This window comes from Ostrea edulis, chromosome 4, assembly GCF_947568905.1.
Source record: "Ostrea edulis chromosome 4, xbOstEdul1.1, whole genome shotgun sequence".
In the NCBI taxonomy this organism is placed as follows: domain Eukaryota; kingdom Metazoa; phylum Mollusca; class Bivalvia; order Ostreida; family Ostreidae; genus Ostrea; species Ostrea edulis.
Window position 1 is genome coordinate 51,489,269 of NC_079167.1, and position 24,170 is coordinate 51,513,438.

At 35.9% G+C, this 24,170-nt stretch overlaps 1 protein-coding gene across 6 annotated transcripts in view; it reads left to right on the forward strand.

Moving 5' to 3' along the window:
* Window positions 1-20,248, forward strand: part of LOC125671541 (activating transcription factor 7-interacting protein 1-like) — a 31,308-nt gene extending 11,060 nt beyond the window's left edge. For 4 of the 6 annotated variants that reach the window (XM_048907313.2, XM_048907314.2, XM_056162892.1 and 1 more), the window contains 9 exons: window positions 359-927; window positions 5,399-6,237; window positions 9,196-9,408; window positions 9,797-9,841; window positions 10,750-10,998; window positions 16,144-17,028; window positions 17,146-17,296; window positions 19,041-19,159; window positions 19,328-20,248. In XM_048907313.2, coding sequence (XP_048763270.2) covers window positions 387-927; window positions 5,399-6,237; window positions 9,196-9,408; window positions 9,797-9,841; window positions 10,750-10,998; window positions 16,144-17,028; window positions 17,146-17,296; window positions 19,041-19,159; window positions 19,328-19,492 — 3,207 coding nt within the window. In that variant the 5' untranslated portion in view covers window positions 359-386 and the 3' untranslated portion in view covers window positions 19,493-20,248. Of the gene's footprint in view, window positions 1-358; window positions 928-5,398; window positions 6,238-9,195; window positions 9,409-9,796; window positions 9,842-10,749; window positions 10,999-13,208; window positions 15,536-16,143; window positions 17,029-17,145; window positions 17,297-19,040; window positions 19,160-19,327 lie in introns of those variants that run through there. The other 2 variants (XM_048907315.2, XM_056162893.1) reach the window with 1 other exon arrangement.
* The last annotated feature ends 3,922 nt before the right edge of the window (window positions 20,249-24,170 follow it).

The following is a 24,170-nucleotide window of genomic DNA, read 5'->3' on the forward strand; positions in this document are numbered from 1 at the left end:
ATCTTTTCAAAAATCACAAGGATACTTTTTGTTACATGAATATGCAATCATTATCATGTAGCATATATGTATAGTGTAGATTTAATTTTCTTTTTTCCATTGGGTTAGAATGTGGCCACAATTTGAAAGGTTACCTCTTGCATTCTTGATGACCCAAATTAAAATATCTCTGTATAAGTAAGGCAGCTCAGATTTGTGTTTTGACCGATGTGTCCTTCTTATGAAATAAAAGTGTCAGCATTGTCAGACTGAAATACACTTTTCAAAAATATATTTAGAAAAATTGTAAACTTCTATCACACCAGAAACGGGGATGATGCATTCAGAAAAAAATAATGAATTGTGAATTTTATTACAGTGTCCAGTATACAAGATTCAACAGAAAAATGAATAGCACTGCAACCTCGGAAGGATGTGATACATCATATCTAAATATGAGTTCTATAAATGGACAGTGTGCAATTGAGAAAAAGCAGCTGAACGGCCAAAATAGTTCTGTTCACAGTGACCAAATTGTGATCAAAGAGTCACCCCCATCCAGGAAAGAAGATTATACCAGTGACATGGGCATTTTTAACAGAAAAAATGGACCTCCTTTTGATGGGACTCCCATTAATCTGCTGGATGATAAATCATTTGTGATCAACGATAAAATGAGAAGTTCATTTAGGGATATCATGAACAAAATGTCAGAAAATACTCCAACTCTTGGAAATCTCCTAGCTAAAACAAAATATACAGGTTTGAATACCAAGGATACAAAAAGCACTATCAATTTACATGCACCGCCTCCTTCCATTGCTACCACAGCACCTTCTGTATCAAGTGGAACTAAGTCTACATCTGTTGGCAACCTATTTGACAAAATGCAGGAAATGCAAAATTCTTCAAGTTCTGTTGAAGAAATGAATGAGTGCAAAGCCAAAGGTAAGAATATGAAGTAGTAATATTTCAAGTGGCAATTAGTTTTTGGTCATGTATTGCAGTGGCTGCAGATTTGTAGCTCACTGAGGAGAAAAAATTGGGAGGTACAGATCCACCCCTTCCAAAAACCTATGATTTACAACTTTTTTCTCCGCATGATTGAGGTCTTATATCATTGTAATCTTGCATTTGATCTTTTAAAAATTCCTAATATTTTTCTCCACTATAGTACAGTCCCTGAAACGTTCTACTCTACCATTTTTCCGTTTGTTCAGCGTGCGTTCACCGTTCGTTCAGCGTGTGCTCTCTGTTCACAGTTTTGCGTTCAGCGTGCGCTCACCGTTCGTTCACCGTTCACAAAGCGTTCAGCGTGCACTCACCGTTCAGTTTTTTCATTGTCATTCGGAACACCAAAGTGAAAGGACCAATCTTGATAGCAAGGCGAAAATGAAAATTGAACGTGTGCGTAAGAGTGGAAGGATACTTTCTTACTATATCAGAAATTTAATTTTGAAGTACAAAATGTCAGGATTATCCACTGTGAATGCCGAAAGGTTCATTTGAGCTTTTGTTAAAAACAATACTAAATGAGAGACGAATATATATGGAGCGCCAAATTAACATAAACTCAAATAATTGAAGATATCTTCAATTATTTGAAGATATCATCAATTCAATTATTGCTCTCTTTAATTGAATTAATGAGAGCAATAATGCGCGCATTAATTCAATTATTGCTCTCTTCAATTAATTGAATTAATGAGAGCAATAATAGATTTGATGCGCGCATTAATTCAATTATTGCCCTCTTCAATTCATTTGATGAGAGCATCAATTTAGTAGAAATATTGCTCGCAATAATTAATTTAGAGCTCGGTTTAAATAATTTGATGATCTCTTTAATTCAATTGAAGATATCTTTAAATCATTTACAATGCTTTTGTATAAGGAATTAATGCGCGCATCAATTCTTTTAAAGAGAGCAACAATTCAATTAAAGATAGCATTAATTCAATTGTGGATATGTTGAATTGAAGATATCTTTAATTATATAGTTGCTCTCTCTAAAAGAATTATTGCTCTCTTCAAATGAATTAAAGATATCATTAATTCAATTGAAGAGAGCAATAATTGAATTAATGCGCGCATTAAATCAATTATTGCTCTCATCAAATGAATTAATGCGCGCATCAATTCAATTATTGCTCTCATCAATTGATTTAATGCGCGCATTATATCAATTATTGCTCTCTTCAATTGAATTGTAGCGCGCATCAATTCAATTGTTGATATCAGTAATTCATTTGAAGAGATCATTAATTCAATTGAAGTGCGCATCAATTCAGTTGAAGAATTAATGCTATCATCAATTCAATTAATGCGCGCAATAATTCAGAATTGAAGATATCATTAATTATTTGAAGAGATCTTTAATTAAATTGTTGTTCGCATCAAATGAATTGATGATATCTTCAAATAATTGAAGATATCTTCAATTATTTGAGTTTATGTTAATTTGGCGCTCCATAAATATAAGAGCTTGTTGTTATGAATTTAACCCATTAGTACAAAAAATAAGGCAGTTTCAGGTAATGAAAACCTCTTCCCCTGTGTTCACGATTTAGCATTTACAAGTTCGGGCACAAATTATTATAATTATTTTGCATTGCTTGACAAGAGTTTTAAACAAGTCACCCCCCTACTTTGAAAAATAAAAACAAACAAACGATGCTACATAATGTACATTGTACCGTATGTACGTGTCAGAATGTCAAACTGATATAGCTATTTTTACGCCTATATTTATGAAAGACATTGTCATTACTACTCTTGCCAAATTTGAAACTTTTGTAACATTTGTCCTTAATGCAAAGATGTAATTGTGTATTAACTCTACTACCTACTCAAAACATAACCACAACACCTCAATACATAGCATAATGCTAGCCACGCACGTTGGAGGCCGTCCACATTTATTATATTTAATCACAAATATGAAAAACACACCAATGTACAATAATGTTCCATACACAATATACAGTAATACTCCACACACAATATTCAGTAACGTTAATAAGCCCCCCCTTTAGCATACCCGAGCCGGCCAGGAAAAACCTAGAAATAAAACGATTAAAAAATCGAGAAAAATTCTAGGAAACCTGTATCCGATGCCATTGCTCCAAGGTGCAGGAGGAGTGTGACGGACCTCACACAAAACATGTAAGCCTACTTATAACAAAACTAATGTATAACTGAAAGTTAGTCCTATCTTTGTGAAGAACGGCTAGAAACTGACCAGCCTAACAAACTTGTTTCCTATTGTAACCCTATGCTACCTTTCTATTGGTCAATAATGGACCAAACCCCCTATAACAAAGCACGTTACTGTAACGTGAATACATAATTTTCCCGCTTTTACTAGCGAATCTCGGGAAAATACAATTATCTGGTACGTTTCTGCATTAGCCTTTAAACATTCTACGGGTAGTTCAGTATAATAAACAGTTTTATCTACATCAAATATATACAAATATTGCACGATCTAACTGCAATCTATGGTCACATCAATAATAAAAATAGGAAGTTTTGTACTGATTATTTCCTCGGGTCGATGTAGCTGTGACAAATGAATGACACAAAATGTAAATAGGAATATTTAATACTGTTAGGAGTGTTGAGGTGTTGACACAGGGTATACCGTCCATATTGTTTGTTTACTGCATCTATCTTGACTCCTTTCAGGGGTGTTTGTTAATTACAGGTATCCCAAACATAAAGTTTGAAGCCATACATGAACACCCATGTTAATTCTGGATGTCACTACACATGTAGACTATAGTGTTTTCCTTTTCACATGCATTGTTTATATATTATACCCATGCATTAGATGCATCTGTACATGTAATGGCTTTTACACAATGTACATACGAAATTTGGTTTTGTTTGTGTATATGACTGTTGCGTGTATTAATGTACAATTTGCGATAATTTCATGAAATAAATACATGTATACTCGGTACTTGTACAAAATTATATTACATTGAATATATCCAGAACTGTAAAATATGCTGTACCATGATTCCGGTTTATTTAATATTTTTTTTATTAATTGATGAAATATACATGTACATGTATTTTATTACTTGATTATGAAATAAGTAAAATCCCAGGGGAAAATCCGAAACATTCCGAGTAAATAGATCATTTTGCGTTCAGCGTTCGTTCACCGTTCACTCTGCGTTCGCTCACCAAATTGGGTTCACCGTTCACTCTGCGTTCGCTCACCGTGCGTTCACCGTTCAAGTGGGAAAGAAGACCGTTTCAGGGACTGTACACTTGTGTTCAAATGTACCTTCAAACATTCATTAAAATCCCATGCAAACCAAAAACAAGAAGCTTCCAATGATTTTGTTCGATAATTTTGCCATTCAATTTGAATATTGTTGATAACTTGATATCCATACCCATATATTTAAATACTTTTGCTATATATATATATATATATATATATATATATATATAGCCCTGTCTATCTTAACTATATTCCCCACTAATATTTTTAGAGAAATATTTTGGACGAAATCAATCCAGTTCGTTTAAAAAATGTTTTGTTTAAATAGGTTTGAATTATTAGATTAATAGTGCTCATAAGTTTGGTCACCATCCTTGCCATTACAGTTTTAGATTACTTGGGCTATAAGCATTTATGATCACCCATTGGCCGTAGTCCATTCATCTGTCCATCTATCTGTAAACTTGACACATTTTTAACTGCTGGGCCAATATCAACCAACATTGGTATAGGGCATCCTTGGATAAAGGGGATTCTAAATTGTTCAAATGAAGGGTCATGCCCCTTCCATAGGTAAATAATCAAGAAAAGATAAAAGTAGGGTGGGGTCATTGTAAAAGTCTTCTTCTTGAAACCTTACCTGATATAGTGTAGATTCTAATATGTTCAAATCATGGCCCAAAGGAACTACAATAGAGGATCAAAGCTTTACATGTGAAATATATCAATGGAATTTTCTTTTTACATGTGAATATATCAATGGGATTTTCTATTTACATGTGAATGTATCAATAGGATTTTCTTTAACAGCAGGGCAATTATTAGCCATATATTGATATACATGCATCCTCAGGTAGATTCAAGTCTTGGGTACAAAATAGGGAATCAAAGTTTTACATATGTATGAGAAGAAATCTGGAAAGAACATCAGAAACAATATTAGTCATATTGCTATGAAAGCATCCTTAGGTAGTGCAGATTCTAGTTTTTTCAAATCATGGCCCTGCAGGGTAGATAGGCAGGGCTTTGTCATTCTTGAAAATAAGAATGACATTTTGGAGATTGAATGACAGTAAGGTATTGAAAATCACCATTAATGTCATTGTAAAACAGGAGAGATTTTGAGCATTTAACTTGCCACATAGTTACATAATGATTAATGAATTTTTGGTAAATTAACAGCAAAAGTGGAATCAGAGACAAAGGATAAATGTTTAGAAGTGATAGAACTTGATGACAGTACAGAAGAAAATGAAACCAAAGACAAGGTCAACTGTGATTTATCAATGCAGTCAAATGATCTCAAAGCAAAATCAGACCAAATGAAGTCTGAAGAAGAAATGTTAGAAATAGGCTCAGAGGAAGAGGAAGAGGAAAGGAAGAAACTAAATGAGAATGACATTTTGGAAAATGACATGAGATCAGAGGAGGAGAATAAACTGTTGGCATCAGATGAGGACACTCAGCAATCAGGATTGTCTATAGAAAGCCATCAATCTCAGGAATCCACAAGTAAAGGGGAGGAATCTCAGGACTCAGTGGACTGTGATAAAAAATCTGCAAGTGATCATGGAAAGGACAGTGAATGTGTATCAGATAAAATGGATGTTGATGAGGAGGAAGAGGAGAGTGGAAGTGAAAATGATGTGCAAGAGAAGAAAGAGAAAAATGAAATAAGTGAAGATTCTGTTCATAGTGAGGACAGTAAGTCATCTGAGGACAGCAAAAGATCCGATTCTAAGGATGTAAAGGAGGAAAAGGAAAAAAATGATAAGAAAAGACCAGCAACCTTCCAAGAAGGATATTTGTTTGAACCGAAGCGATCCAGGCTGGATATGGTGATTGGAAAACTGGGATCACAGATTGGAATAGCTCCTGAAAGTCTGAAAGATGATGAAATGTCTGACACTGATACAGCAACTGAATCCACCCCAACACCAACAGAAGATACTGAGGATGAAGATGAAGAACGAAGTGTCCAAAGAAAGAAAAAGAAACCACCAGTTAGACTCTCAGAAAAGGTAATTAGAAGTTCAAATGAATGCACACATCCCAAAAAAGAACACACACATACACACATAAAAAGATTAGGTTGCATTTTTGCAAGATACACCCAATGTTACACCCCTCACTTTAGCCAAAGTGTTTGAAGATTAACCCTGTTGAATTTGGCCAACAGTTTTTATATGCCCATCTTTAGACAGGACTTATTATGGTACTGCGATGTCTGTTTGTTCATAGATCTGTTAGTCCATTTGGAGTTTTCTGTTTCTATTTACATATGAAGCTGAAACTTGCTGTGTAGCTTCTTTGTGGGTCACTCTAGATCATGTTGCATGATCCTTTTCAACCTTCTGTCTCCCGTGAGGATCTGGGTTAGAAAAGATCCTTAGTACCCCTTGCTTGTCATAAGAGGTGACTAAATGGATAATTGGATTAATCGGATGCACCTTTTCAATTGATTATTAAAAAATAATTGAAATTCATTCATTTCAAATTTATGGCATAAATATATTGAATTTATTTTAACCCCTAAATTGTCTTAATAAGAATAGAGAATAGAAACATTAGAAATTCAGTTTTATAACTTTAATTTTTGGATCATCATAGTATAATTTAACTTGAAATTTTGCTGGTTGTTTTGTTTTGAGGTTTTCGAGTCATTTATAAAATGTGTTCATTTACCTTTTAATTTGATAATCAAATTTGTTAGCCATTTTTGTTTTTAGTCAAGTCTGTGCAGGAATATTTGTATTATGAAAAAAATACCAATATCTTCAATTTTCAAAATGACAAGCGATTATTCACATCATTTCAATTATAGCGACCGACACTCGAAAGTTGGCAATAATTGAAACATCATTAACAGAGAGTATAAGATTTGTCTTAACTCCTCCCACAGTTTTCATGTGAGGACCTTCATATTTTACAGAGTGTTTATATGGGTATTGAAGATGTGCATGTGGCAAGGATTTTCTTAAATTTTTGAGACAATTACAGGTTGTTGAACTTAGTCAGTTTTGAGGAAATATTACATAGAGTACATGGTTTCTCCCTTTTACTCCTCTCAGTTTAAATGAAGATGTGTGTATTGTAAATATTTTGATTCTCAAAAAAAAAATATGTTTGAAAAAATTACAGGTTGAACTTTGTGAATTTGGGGGAAATATTTTACTCCCAGGACTCTTTCTTTGTCATGTTGATCCACCTCCTGTCACAGGTTGATGATGACTGATACTACCACGAGTAAAAACACCCAAACATAAGCTTGTGATGGGCGTATTATGTGCCGTTTCCTGTACCTTTGTTTTAAAAAATTTTATTTTTGATTTCGATTGTTAACTCATAAAACCTTGATGCTCGCACACACTGTATTTACACTGTATACTATAGTACTGAAATCCTAAATGTACACTTACAACTACACTGTACAATGCAGCAATATCAAAAGAAACAAAAACAGAAAGGGGGCTCATCAGAATACCTATGGCTGATCTCATCTTTTGCTCATCAAACTATCTGATTGTTTTAATAAAATCAACAGATTTGCATATATATTTATTTGGATGTCAGAGTTTGCCCACGAGTGATGAGTAAATGATGAGATCACCCATGTGCATGGCACATCCCAATTAGGGATGGGGGATTAGGGATGGGGGATTAGGGATGGGGTTTGGTTAATCTTATACTGATATATCTCAATCTTTGACTCCTGAATATTGAACTACTGGTTTGAGAGCATAGTACAATTAAAGGAAGAAAATTGTGAATTTCATCTGCCTGATCATATTCATTTCCCCCTTCAAAGAAGAGGGGCATATATTGCTTTGCACCTGTCGGTCGGTCGGTAGACCACATGTTGTCCGCTCAATATCTTGAGAACCATTCACTTTATCATAACGATATTTCATATGTGGGTTGGATATGAGCAGAAGAGGACCCCTATCGATTTTCAGGTCAAAAGGTCTAGGGTCAATACACTCTGGACATTGGAATATACTGTCCGCTCAATATCTTGAGAACTCTTTGCTTGACAGTCATCAAACTTGGTACACTTGTACTTCCTAAGGAGTAGATAATCCCTATAGATTTTGAGGTCACATGGTCAAGGGTCAAACTGGACATAGGATTATACTGTCTGCTCAATATCTTGAGAACCCTTTGCTTGACAGACATCAAACTTGGTACACTGGTACATCCTAAGGAGTAGATGACCCCTATTGATTTTTAGGTCACATGGTTAATCCACTCTGGACATAGGAAGATATTGTCTGCTAAATATTTTGAAATTGTTTGGCACTATACTGTCAATGAAATGATGCATGTGTATAACCCTTTTTAATTTTGCACCATGGGGGGCATACATGATTTTCAAACATTTCTTGTTTTACTAGCCACATCTTTTAAAAGGCTCATATTGATAGTGTTGCACTAACCCTGTTGCACAATTCTACATTTTTTTTGGCAAGTTCATGAGTGTGATTTTTCCTCTTTTCAAAGGAAATCCTCTGATTCGCTCAATTTTTTGAAAAAATGAAACACCCTGGATTTGATCTAAAATGACTGGACATGATATTTATCAGGAAGGGTGAGGTGTTTTTCTCCCTTTTTGACCAGTTTTCCTCCAATTTATGAGGAATTCAATCACTTCCTCGCTAGTTTGAAGAAAATTTCTATAATATGCACCTGATCACATAAAAATATCTTGCAGTTTTGTCTGAACTGCAAATTTGGGGAGCATGCTGATTGCCCTGCAAAATCAACAACCAAATGATTTTGGGCTCCATTTAGAAACAGATTATCATGCAATAATTATACTCATGGGATGAGTTGTTATAGCAGGGTCAAGTTAAATAACACAGATTTAGTTTTTCTAGAATATTATGATTTAGAGATCCACGTTTTTGTTTATTGTTTTCATTTCATCAAATTTTTAGTCAACAATTGGTATATGGATTCATTGTGAATTTATTTAATAGGCTTTGGATAAAATGGTAAAAACTAAAGTGCTAAACTACCTAAAAACTGAGAAAGAAGGATTGGTAGCAGAACTTCGACAGAAGGTTGAGGAGTTGCAAGCATCCAATGACATGTGGAAACAAAGAGCCAAGGATCTTGAAAAGCAGATACTAGATGTTACAGTATTGCAGCAGAAACATGAAAAGCGCAAAGCCAAAACAGCGGCTCTTAGGGTAGGTCAGAATGCTAGGTAGTGTTAAAAACAGTGATTGTTACTCCATATAACAGGTTCAGCATAAACGTTTTAGTGACGCGTGAGACCTTGCCAATTTCTTTAAATACTAATGTTGATTGAATCTTCGTCTGTGTGGCCAGGATGGGACCATAATTTGATTTAATATTACATGATTAAATGCAACTGTTTAGGTGAGTGATATAGCACATGGACCTCTTGTTTTGTGATCATTTGTGGTATTGCCAAATTCAGTGCAATAAGATGTGAATATAATATGACACGGCAAGGCATGACTTCTGATGGACTCTGGCATGCTAGATATTAACTATTGAACCAGGCCTGGAGAATTTGTGTTGTATGATAATGTGAATACTTTTTTGTTGCAGCAAATCACCACAAAGAATGTGGGAGTTCAGGTTGATTCTCATAGGGTGAGTATATAATGTGTTACATACTTTTTAGGTGGGGTTTTGTTTGAGAGAGAGAGAGTTTAATTGTAGATGTGTAAAACATTTCATACACTGGGTTTATTTTGTAACCATGGGTCAATGTAACTGTATTCAAAAATATATTAGTATATGTGGTAATATTCAATGATTGGCTCCTGGATATGAAATGGGCTTAGCCCTTGTGTTTCTATACATCTACACAGAAATACACAAAGAGTAGCTATAAATTTTGATAACCACTTAAAATCAACTGTTAAAGTATTGAGAAGAAGTATATATTGTAAAAAGGAGAGAAAAAGTATTTTTACAAAGTCCAATATTTACTATCTACCAGAGATCCTCATCATGTTATATCAATTCAGGGCTGTGATTTTTTCCTCCTTTCAGAGGTAATCTGCTGATTCGTTCAATTTTCGAAAAAATGAAATACTCGAGTTTGAATTAAAGTGACAGAAAATGATATCTCTCTAGGTAGGGTGAGGTGTTATTCTCCCTTTTTGACCAGTTTTCCTCTGATTTTCGAGGAATTCAGTCACATCCCTGTATCATGTACACCAAAATATAAACCACTATGAAATTTAATACACATGACCTAATTGACCTTGCAAGTTGGGATTAAAAAGCACATGAAATGTCCAAAATATGTAAATTTGACACAAAAAAAGAGTATTTTTCTTGCATTGTATTTTTCTGGGCACGCATTTGGACCCACTTGGGTCTAAAATATCACTTAAAATCCTCTGACTTGGGAGTCCACATTAAATAAGGGCTATTAGGGATCACATTTCTTTGTTGTGGCCCATGGGCCTCTTGTTTTAAGGACTGAGTTTAGTGACCACTTTTCTTGTACTTAACAAATATTGTTTATTTGTTTTTATCAAAACTTGTAGACGGCAACTTTAGTTCAAGTCCAACAGCAGGTGCAGCAGACAACTCCAGTTAAATCTCCGGTATCCAAACCTGTCAACAAAACTCCTACTACTACATTTATTCAAACTCATGCCACCTCCAAACCAGGTCCAATTCTCACCATCTCAAAAACTACTTCATCTTCCCCTCAGCTGGCTCCACCAAGGTCCACCCTCAATCCAGTAACAAACATTCCAATTCTCAAGAATCAGACCTCGACACAACCTCAGGTAATTGTTTTGAGTACTTTGGAGAAGTAGGACACAGTGCTGTATGGACATGTCAGTCAGCCTGTGACTAGTTAGTGTTTAGAAGTAATGGTTATCCTCTAGCATCCGAGTAATATTCACATTATCAAATAGATGGGTGGTCCTTCTGTCACTAGTGCGCGGGGCGCTCCATGCACGAGTGAGAGGACCGCCCATCTATTTGATAATGTGAATTTTACGAGGATGCTAGAAGATGACCGACTTGTCACATATTTCAATCGGAACAATTAGGAAATTTCTGTAAGATTTTCGCGCTAAACTGTCCAGTTTACATTGCCCACCAAAACGTGGTACACATGCAGTTCACATTTTTTCAGTATACATTTTCTAGCAAAAGGTGTTATAATGGCGTTGTCGAGAGATGTGATTTGCGACTTTAACCAAGATGATATTGAGGATTTGTCTCTTTCTCAACTCATGACAAAATACGACGTTATTAAAACTGATGACATTGCAGAGTTGGTGAAAGACGCCCGGATATCTCCAATAAATTTTCAATTTGTCCGGTAAATATATATTATTACTACAGTAACTTGATCCGATGAGTCGGATCACGTCGAGTTGACAGGCGCAGATCATCAGATCACACGAGACGCGAAGCGTCGAGTTTGATCTGATGATCCGCGCCTGTCAAAGAGACGTGATCCAACTCTTCAGATCAAGTTACTGTAGTAATGATAAATTTATTATATACCCCCTTGTGCATTTTAAATCCACATTTATAAGATAAGAAATGTAATCCAAATTATCAAAAACACAGACATACCATGAAATTATGTTTTGTGTACGCGGTTTCGTTTGTGACGCGGTCAATATTTTCCACAAATAACGTTGCGTTGATGCATTGTGACGGCATCAATTTCAGAGGATACTGATACGGAATCAGAAAACCACAGTGTGGTGATTCGGAAAACCGGATCACACGCTGTCAAATCCACAGTATCAAAGAACGATACATTGGTGGGTATATAATAAAACTTAGAAATTTATCTGACAAACTGTCCGGTAGATAATAGCAGACAAAAAAGGGATCATATCTGAGTTGTTTATTGGCTTTTGTGCAAACAAAAACTTCGTCTGGTATAGATAACTTGCTTTTGTACAACAAATATCCTTTCCCAGAAATTATAAGCCCACTCCTTGCGTGTACTTTTAATATCACGCATGTCATTCTACTTCCGATTGTGTGGCTTATCACATGGTTGAAAAATCGTAGTACAGACGTAAAAAAGGAAGTTGAATGTGTAAACACAGGTGCTTTAACAGTATGTCAACACATGATCGCATATCTCCCTCCCCTTTAGTTTACAAATAACATTTTTAGAATAAATATAACTATTCACTTCCGTGGCGATAGCTCTGATTTTCGTTAGTTACAAATTCTGAAAATTTATATTTAATAGATCACGTAAATATTGGCCGGCTTTGTGCTGCGCAGTTTAAAGAAATTTTATTGTAAGGTTGAGTGAGTAAACTACACCACATAATGTTTTTCTTTATTAGTACTGTATGGAGTTTCCATTGGGTTATCTACTTTCATTTTCGAAGTCTCCGACCTTGTCTACTTTAAAGATATATCACAGATGCTAGAAATGGAAAGTTTTTTGTTTCATAGTGAATATGCATTGTAAAATGAGTAATGAAACAAAAATGGTTATATTTGTTCTATAGATATTTTTTGTAAACTGGGGGAGGGGGTGTGCTGGCTGGGGGTTCCAGGGTATGTTGTTATATTCACAAGTATATATGAACAAAAAGTATGAAAATCAAACCACAACAAAATTGATAAGATATTTTTTGTAAACTGGGTGGGTGGGGATGTGCTGGCTGGGGGTTCCGGGAGTATGTTGTTATATCCACAAGCACATATGAACAAAAAGTATGAAAATCAAACTACAACAAAATTGATAAGAAAGTTTAATTCATATGTGGTCAAAACATAGAGAACTTTTAAACACAAGTAAATGTTTTAAACTGTCACACTCAAGGCTTGAAAATGAATAAAGGTGAAACAATCTCAGGTTCTTTTATTCTGTCTGATAAATTTTCAACTTGTCTGGTAGATTTTCCAAATTATCCCTAATCTACAGGACATGATAAGTGGTAGTTTTTTATGCTCTTTCGCCAACTCTGACATTGGTGATTTTTCCTTGAATTCTGATTTCATTAAGGAGGAGATTCCGTCTGAAAATCGATTTGCAAAACCTGTCATGGAAAAAGAAATCAACGATCTCGTGAAGAATAGGAAAAACAAGAACACAAGACGGAGCACAGATTGGGTGAGCAGAACCTGGCAAGAATGGGTTAAATCTCGTGGGAATGTGCCTGATCTTTTACAAATGAGTATTATGGAACTGAACCACTATCTGTCGTGCTTTGTAATTGAGTGTCGACGCAAGGATAAATCTGAATACCCACCCAATACTCTCTATCAGATGTGTTGTGGATTATTGCGTTATATGCGCGATCATGAAGTAATTGATAAAAACTTTATGGACCTTAATGATCACAGATTTGCTGGATTTCACAAAACATTGGACGCTAGAATGAAGGATTTAACTTCGAGAGGATTGGGAGTGCAAAAACAACAGTCGGATCCTATTACGGCGGACGACGAGGAAAACTTGTGGACCTGTAATCAATTAGGTGTGGCCACATCTCAAAGTTTATTCAACACTGTGTTCTACTACAATTGTAAAATCTTTGGATTAAAGGGTTTGGACGAACATCGTAAATTAGAATGTAACCAGTTTCGTTTGTCGAAAGATAGTGGCGGATCCTACATTGAGTTTCAGGGAAGGTCTCGTAAGAATTACCAGGGCGGAATTAAACAACGCAAGATAGAAGCAAAATCACTGAAACACTACACTGATCCTGGCAAGGATAGGTCATTATTTGATATTTATGATCTTTATTTGTCTTTGATTGGAAATGAGGGCCCATTTTACAAGCGCCCACTTGATGGGACCGTATTAAGATTTTCAGAGCAGCCATTAGGTCTCAACAAACTTTCAACCATAATTAAAGATATGACCGAAAAGGCAGGGATGCAGGGAAGATATACAAACCACTCAGCGATAAGGAGTTGTGCTACTACTTTGTTTCAAAGCGGAGTGGACCAACAGTCAATAATGGCACGTACTGGACATCAGAGCAACACTGTTCGTGCATACAAAAGACCATGCGAATCGCAGGAGTGCCTTGTCAGTAAACTTCTTGATTCGCCATCAGATGAAATTGCCATGTTGGAACCCTCCGTCAAAAAACCTACGATCCCTAAGCCAATCCATGACGGGGAGTGTGCGGCAAAGGGAGTTCTTACAAACAGTAGTCATATACCTATTAACATTTCAAATGGCATAGTTAATTTCTATACTGTTGGAAAATAGAAACTGTAGTATTTGTTTAAGAACATTACAAATTATATATTTTCTTTTTAAGTTAATTTTGTTTGAAGTTGTGTAAAAAATGCACTTATTAAAATTTGAAATATATGTGTTTTGTTTCTATTGTGTAATTCTGATGTTAGTACCGCCCATGCGATAACAAGGTGGGCGGAGATCCTGTTGGTAATAACCAGATACAATTCCTGAACATCAAAAGAAAATCACTGCAAATATGTGACAAAGCCTTTTACTTGATAGTCATAGGCAGGTTGATCCTGACAAAAAAAAAATTGACCCAAATTTGTAGGTCAAATGAGGTCACTCAGTTTTTTACCACTCATACACCAACTGTGTGTGACGAAAAACAAACAAAATATTCTATGAATGATTATGATCAAAATTTATAAATAATTATGATGAAATATGCATACATATTGTATCAAATAACTACACAATTAGCATGAGTACAACTGATATTTAGATTAGGATTTGCATATTATTATTTTGTTGACTTGAGAACACAAATGTATAAAGAGCAAATGAAAGCAAGATTTTATAACCTGCAAGAGAGCCTTCTCATGAGTCTATGTAGAGCTCAATCCCCTGCTTTTAATTAGGATTCTATGGTACCTAAACATTAAAACTGTAATGAAATGCCAAACAATATACCTCTTCATCTTATAACTAATTCTATGAAGCAGAGTTTTAAATCTAAGAATTCATATATATTATTTGAGAAAATGCACAAACCAGCATCTTTTTCTCGAAGTAACTTTAGAACAAAGTCACGCCCAAGATTTGTGCAGCAATAGCATTGAAATATGTGTTATCCATCTTATCTTATGAAAGAATTGTTGATATTTTTCCATTGCATTTCCTTGCAGAATATTGGCTTAGTGCAGATCATCTCCTAAAGTGATAATTGTGTAATTAGGTCATACTTGCATCTGTATAAGCACTGGTCTTAATTTTTTGACACATGTTATATTTGTGCCAATTTATATTTGTACTTCAAAACTGTAATGGTGCATTCACGCAGACCATATTAGATATCTAAAAAATTCCATGGGCAAAACCCTCTATTTTCTACATATTTGCAATAAAAACGAAAACTCTCCATTTTTATGGCTAAGGGAACGGGTGATACTATATTAACCTTTGCTAAACAATTACAGTATACCCATAGCTAAACAGACCACTTTCTAACTTTAGTGAAGTGTTTGGTTTTCAAGGGCAATGAATGAGAATAACCAAACCAATTTCTTTTGACAAGTAATGAAGCTAAAGATTCAACTAAAAGACATTGAAACATCTTAATTAATCAGTTAATTAATCACCAACGACAAAATTTAGATAAAGTTATAATTGAATTTATACAGGCTACCAAAAGTACTGTAAAAGTGGTTATATATTTCTGCGGATGGGGGAGGGGGGGGGGTTACACTAATTAAGCGGTCACGTATTAAACACGTAAATTTCCCTCGCGCATATAGTTATATTTAGTTACTGCATATTTTCTCTTCATGTGTAATGTACACTTGACCCCCAATGTAAATAACCACTTTTACAGTAACATTCAATAACATTGGGGTACCAAATTTTAGAACTGATTTTAAACTATGATATTTTGTTCTTTGTTAATTTTTGAATATGTGTGTGAGAGAGAAAAAAAGCAACTGCATGCCATGATTTAAAATTATCATTATTTATGTTTTAATAGACAACGCTTGTCAGTCAGCCAGCACCACCAACTGCTGTTGTGCCACTCTCATTAACAGCAGATCTCAACAAGGGACAGTTTCCGTCCAAACAGACAGTCAAGAGTATATTGGATAACAACCGTGGTTCTACTTCACACGGTCCACTCAGAGATACAGTGAAAAGTATTTTAGATAACAGTCGTACTGTGCCACAACCTACTGGTAATGCACGAGTAAGACCTATAAGGACAGTAACACCTGGAACACAGTCAAGCACTCTACTCTCTCCAGCTATTCCACCCAATCAGATGACTTCATTTATTGTGGTACCAACACCAGCCCCTATACCTAACACAAATCCAAATGTAACTGTTGTCACAACACCAGTTGTAAACCAATCGGCTCAATCCAGTCAACAACAAGTTCATTTGAACCCGCAAATGCAGCCCAAGTCTGTCAAAGTAATTGACCTTACTGTGGAAGAGGAAGCCAGTCGAAACTTGGCTAACAGGGGAGTTGCACTGTCTGTGCCTCAGAACCAAGTGCTTGTTCCAACTGGACCAGGACTGCCACAAGGTCTTATCCTGGGAAATCCTGCAGGTACATCAATTTTAAGAAATGGGCAACCACCAGCATATCAGATAGTCTTTAGTTCTACCAGTCAACCAATAAGGCAAGGAAGTATTCTTACCCTTGCAACCCCTGTTCCCAGCCCTGGAATGAGGCCTGCTGTCGCAGGGACATCGATGGTTACATCTACATCATCATCCATTGCTACAATGCCTCAATTGAAGCCAGGTCAATCCACCACAACTTCATCTAACCCCAGACATGTGTCACCAGTTGTGACACCAGTCCAGCAAAGGCCACCTCCACCTTTACAGTGTGGGGTTCAAAATACAAATGTAAGTTTGCTCATGACATTGTTTAACATCGCATATGATATCATACCAAGAAAAACTGATACTGGAATGCTCATTTTATGTGGTTCTTGTGTTTATGGAAGTGTTATTTTATTACAGAGGGTGGCAAGCACATCGTTAGCCACCATGGCACCTCCTCCTCTCTTGCCACAACATCCAGCGCCATTACCTCCTGTTACAACAGTTGTGGCATCAGGTCAAAAACCATTACCTCCAAAACCGAGCCTCAAGATCTCCAGGGTTAGTCAGGGTGAGTAACAGTAATTATGTCATTTTCAACAGCAACAGTGTGAACCCATGCATATTAGATAAGGGTCACAAGATAGCCAAATATGTGTGCCAACTGAACATTCAGAGTTGTTGATTGGGATGAGAGTTGGGCCCATGAAATGAAGTCCCATTATTAGCTCTTCTGAGCCAAAGGCTCAAAGAGCTAATCATATGGCCATATGTCTGGCGTGCGGTGTTCATCAACTTTTTGGGAAAAGGGCTATATTTCAAGAACCCCTTGGCCAATTTTTGTCAAATTTGTCACAGGGAATCCTGGCCCAAGGGCTTTCATTTGTACTAAAACTAGGGTTGTGACCCTTTAACAAAGGGAGATAATTAGGGAAATGTTAACAAAAGTAGTGGTTGCTAAAAAATCTTCATCTCAAGAACCACTGGGCAAATTATCACCAAACTTGCATAAGGATGAGGATAGGTTGTAGATAAAAATTGTTCAAGGCATCATCCTGGGGCAAAGGGTGTGGTCTCAAGGTCACTTCAAAGTTGACCTTAAATATTGTTTTGTTAAAACTTTTATATTTTGCTTAGTATAAGGACTAGGATCATCAAATTTTGTCAGTTGATGCATCTTAGGACTTAATATCATGTTGTCTCAAAAGTAGGTCATGGTGACCTACTTTTTGAATTTCGCAGGTAATTATTTAATGGATTTTGATGCATATCTTGGACACTTTTGAACCTATGATCACCAAAAGTTGTCAGTTGATGGATCATGGACCTTGAACTGCGTCATGTGAAAAGTATGTCACCGTGACCTACTTTCTGAATTTTATGGCTAATCATTTATGAATACATTTTAGGTTGTTATTTTAGATACCGAGAGGTTTAGAATCATCAAACCTTGTAAGTTGATGCATCTAGAGGCCTTGAAACATATTTATTTTTAAAAAAAAAAAAAAAAACGTAGGTCACAGTGACCTACTTTTTGAATTTTTGCAGACATTCAAATTTCACATTTTCAATTTTAGATGCATATTTTGGACAAAGTAGGATCATCAAACTTTGTCAGTTGATGCATTTTGAGTCTTCATAGTTTGTTGATCAAAAAGTAGGTCACCATGGCCTATTTTTGGAATTTGAGGGCTATAATTAATATTTCAGATACTATTTGACTTACAATTATCAAACTTTGTCAGTTGATGCATGTTGAGTCTTCAGAGTGTGTTGACTAAAAAGTAGGTCACTGTGACCTATTTTTGGAATTTGACGGCTATATTTGAATATTTCAGATACTATTGACTTACAATCATCAAACTTTGTCAGTTGATGGGTCTTGAGTCTTCAGAGTGTGTCAACCAAAAAGTAGGTCACTGTGACCTACTTTTGGAATTTGACATTTATATTTGAATATTTCAGATACTATTTGACTTCAATTATCAAACTTTGTCAGTTGATGCATCTTGAGTCTTTGGAGTGTGTCGACCAAAAAGTAGGTCACTGTGGCCTACTATTGGAATTGGATGGCTATATTTGAATACTAATTGACTTATCAGTCGATGCATCTTGAGTCTTTAGTGTGTCGACCAAAAGTAGGTCACATTTAAATTTTCAGGTACTATTTGACTTAACATCATCAAACTTTGTTAATTGATTTATCTTGGTTAGTGAAAATTTTTGCCTGTTCTTCAATGTATTAGAAGAGCGATTCTAGGCCCATGGGCCTCTTGTTTTATCAGTACAGTACTAACAATACCTCTTCTCTTCAGGTATTGTGCTATCATGGAATATGACTTTGAATGAAACACCTCATGCTGACATCTCATCTTATCAACTGTTCGCTTATCAGGAAGGAACTTCGCCACCAAGCACCAGTCTATGGAAGAAGGTTTACATAAAATTTCATTTTCACCTGACAACTAAATTATATCAAGAAAAAAACCAATGATGCACAAAAGTTCAAAACACTTTTTAATGAAAGGATATGTAGTGGATATCATTTATTTAAATGTAATTTGAGTAGTATGTTCTAGAATTTTTATTTGACCTATTTTAGGTGGGAGATGTGAAAGCATTGCCATTACCGATGGCTTGCACCTTGACACAGTTTCAAGAAGGGAACAAATATCATTTTGCAGTACGTCCAGTAGATGTACTTAGTCGCAATGGTCATTTTAGTGACCCTAGCTCTATACATCTACTCCCAAACACAAAAGATTGATGACTGGTTTGTTTAGTAAGTTTTACTTCTGTACCTGGGCAGCATATACGGTACTATAATGGAGAGTAACACTGCAGGTATACTGTATTCATATCCACTAAAGAAACTCATATCGAGACTTGAATGATTCTGAAGATGGCTATGATTATAGTCCGGGTTAGAAGGATTATAATTATTGTCCGGGTTAGAAGGGTTATAATTATTGTCCGGGTTAGAAGTGCCCCGTTGTATTTTTTGTATGATTTTTTTTATATTAATCCCAATTTGTGTACATATTCATTTGATTTTATTTGTTGTATACCTGTGAAGTGGTGTGGACACAGCGTATTTATTTAAGTATTTAAATCTTGAATTTACATAGAATTATCTGGTATAATATATCCTGAAGAACTTCCGAATAAAGTGCCTTTTACTGGGCCAGTTAAGATAAAGGCATAATACTTATTCCTGAATATTTTTTCACATAAATTTATATAACGGTTACCTGTATCAAGTGATTTCCAATTTCTGCAGAATAACTGTTCCCCACACTTCTTAGTACATTATAGACATTGTTTTAGTAATTGCTAATGGTTACTGAATATCAGGAATGCACTCGTCGAAGAAGTTGGTGCAATGAAGTTGAAGTCATTTTACAGGATGATTTTAGTATATGGTGTTTTAGTGTGGAAGATGAATGAGTGCTAGACAACAAGGCTCTATATATGTACTTGTGTTTTATGTTTTTGTACAGTGAAATTAAATTTATGAACTTCGTGATTGTGTTGTGTTACGTAAATTGAAACAGTCCATTTGGGGGTCTCATTCCTTTTAAAATTTTGACATTTCAAACTAGAGAGCTACGGTTCTGCACTACAAAACCCGCATAAAGTATCACACAACTGTCACATTTTTATGTCATTATCTGAAAATGAGCTCCGGTGTACTGTCTGTTAACGTTTCTGTTGCTGGTTTATAAAATAAACACTTCAAACCTTTGGCGGGTGACTCTTCTCTAAAATGTCGCTTATTGAATGTATTTCTTTACACCAAAATATTGACGAATCCTGTGATTAACGTTACGATGCTTATTATAAACACAAGTTGCTGTCCTAAAGAGAATAGGACTGCAATACGTGGACAAAAGGCTAACACAAACTTAATATTCAAGTTGAAATAAATATGCATTTCAAAACAGATGTTTTTAAATCTTGAAAAAGATGATATAAAGGCCTAATGGATATTAAATATTTGTACTTTAACCTCAGAATTAGGAGTTGTCATTGTATTTGATGTGGACCTTCAAGTTCGAATTTAACAGGAAGACGCAATTTGATTTGGATAAAGACGTTTAAGTTTCACACGTTAATCCAATGATGTAAATCTGGCAACAAAATATTGGTCACAAGCTTGAATGTCGTTTTTAGTTGGAAAATTTCGGTGAATCTTCACAAATGATGTCCATTTTCAGATGTGAACAGCTTTGACGAGTGTTGCTGAGTTGAATGTTATCATGAAACCATGTAAAGACTACTTAAAAAAGGGGGAGGTAGTTTTTTCTCGACGGAAAAGGCCGAGTGATGTTGCGATTGGCTCTGTGAAAAGCGGACTTTTTCCTTATAGCATCCAGTTTAACCTCGCATATATATTTTCTGCGTGGACCTCAAGGTCTATCAAAGAATTCTGGCGTGGACCACCTTTTGTATACATGTATACACGAGCACAGAAACCAATCCATGAAGAGGTTTGCAATAACTTCATGTTCCGTGAAACCTTGGGCCATAACGCTCACCTGAGTAACCTTGACCCTGTTATTTTATTTTTTCCACGAAAAATTATTACTCTACCCTAGCCCCACAGGTTATGACGTAACCGAACTTGAATTCAAACATTATAGGACGCTTCCCAGTCAATAATATTATTATTCCCATGCTGTTCTGGGGAAGGTTTATTTAAAAAAAAAAAAAAAAATCAGGGTCCATAATTTAAAAAACAAAAACTTTAATCAACACAACTTGGGAATGTTAGCATATTGATATGATATAGTATGACCTCGCCCCTCTTTTTTCATGCATTTAAAAAATAAATTCCCTGCATCTTCTCATGTAAAACTTCGAATCTCGGGGGCCATGATTTGATCAAAAATGAATATGTACTACATCGAAATGCTATCAACGATTTGTTGAAAAGCGGTGATACGTTTTTATTTTAAAATTTTACACCATAAATTTATAAAGCTAAGTTGAATGTTTGTATTATAAATGTTTTCAAAGCGTTTTACAAGAATCTGGTAATTTATGCATTGACAAAGATATTAGCGAACAGAGATTAAAAAATAGAAGAACACGCACGATTTATAGTGTATATTTGCATTGTCATGAACTTTATGATAAGATATATTTCTGTAATGCGGCCAGTATAAAGCAACGATAATTCATGATCTCTAAGTCAACAAGTTGAACATCTTGTGTTTTATTAATTTTAGCTAATAATTAAAGCGACAAATTTAGCTTGCTTTTTTTCGAATTACAGTTAGGATTGAATTTAGCTTCATTGTCACGTACATAAGGTATGGTAACTAATTCGATATTTCGAGGTGAAAAGATGACAAAATCATAATTTCGACATTTCGTCCCGAAATAACAAAAAGATGATAAACCGCAGATTAGCGACCAGTTGTTGTCGTTTCTCTTGGCGTCTTGTTATATCCCGGGACGGATCCAGGAATTGTGGTTACGGGGGCGCCACTTTATGAGGCAGTGGGTCCAGGGCGAAGCCCTGGTGGGGGTCCAGGGGGCGAAGCCCCCGGAAGCTCCTGGGTTTTACAGATTTTATGGAGCTTCAAATATTTCTGTTAAGTCATTTGTACTATTTTCTATCATTTTAATAAGGTGAAATTAATAAAATTACCCAAATTTTAAGGGTTTTTGGAAAAAATCTCCGGGAGTGGAAGAAATCATTTCTTCATTTATCATTTAGTACATTTTCCGAAACAAGATACCGCGATTGACCTTAAATTTGAACATTTTAGGGGGGGGGGGGGGGGGGGGGCGACTGCGCCCCCTCTTAAATCCGCCACTGAATTATCGAGGCGACATTTCGATCTTAAAGCTGACATGAATTCTTAAACATAATATAATTCTCCGTGTCTGCTATATTTCCCTGTTTACCCGCCATATTAGATGAATATTCTATCATTTAATATATGTATCAGAGTTTGTATGGCACATAAGGGGACGATTTTGGTACGCTTGAACAATGAACAATTCGCATAAGTGTTTCCGATTTAGTTGTGCAGAGAACATCAACAGGTAACATGTACATCTCCATTAGTAACGTTCCCGAGGGGATCCGAATAGATCCTCAATACCCCCTTGCTTGTCGTAATAGAAATTAAATGGGGCGGCCTTTCGGATGAGACCGCAAAAACCGAGGCCACGTGTCGCAGCAGGTGTGGCACGGTAAAGATCCCTCCTGGACTAAAAAGGCCATAAGCGCCGAGCACAGACCAAAATTTTGCAGCCTTTCACCGGCAATGTTGACGTCTCCATATGAGTGAAAAATTCTCAAGAGGTACAATATACAATCAATCAATTTAATAGTAACGTGTGGGGTATAAGTAAGTAATGAAAGGTGAAGATAACGAACAATAATCAATCTCATAACTCCTACAGGGTTGTAAGACCTATATCTTTATCAAGTAAACGGAGTTATCCGTAGCCAAAATCAAGGTGCCAATAACGGTCTAACAATCGGTATGAAACACGTCAGACAGCATTTGACCCAATGACAGGTTGTATTGGCAAACTAGATCGTTATAACGACCGTTGAATTTGCGAAATATATATTAGTGACATGTTTTACAGAAATCCACAACATTTTACAAATTACATACAAGTAGTTCTAACCGTTCGCAAACAATTAGAGGGCTTTTTACCAATTTAAAAACAAGAGGTCCATGGGCCACATCGCTCACTTGAGTCACCGTGGCTTACATCTAAAGATTTTCCATAAATATTCGCATGTAAAACTTTGGTCCCTATTGTGGCCCCAACCTACCCCGAGGGGCAATGATTTTTACAAACTTGAATCTGAACTATGTCAGGAAGCTTTAATGTAAATTTCTAATTTTCTGGCCCAGTGGTTCTTGAGAAGAATATTTTAAAAGATTTTCCCTATACATTTGTGTGTAAAACTTTGATCCCCTATTATGGCCCCATCCTACCCCCGGGGCCATGATTTTGAAAACTTGAATCTGCACCATACCAGGAAGATTTCATGTAAATCTCAGCTTTTCTAGAGTAGTGTTTCTTGATTGATTGAATATTGTTTAACGTCCCCCTCGAGAATATTTCACTCACATAGAGACGTCACCACTGCGGTGAAGGGCTGCAAACTTTAAGCCTACGCTGGGCACCTATGGCCATTAAACAGGGAGTGGTCTTTATCGTGCCACACCTGCTTTGAACAGGACCTCGTTTTTTGCGGTCTCATCCGAAGGACCACCCCATACCTTCTACGACAATCTAGGGGTACTGAGGACTTATTATAACCCGGTCCCCACGGGACACGGGATCAGTGTTTCTTGAGAATATTTTTTAATATTTTCCTACATACCTCTATGTAAAACTTTGATCCCATATTGTGGCCCCATCCTATCCCCAGGGGTCATGATTTTAAAGAAACTTGAATCTGCACT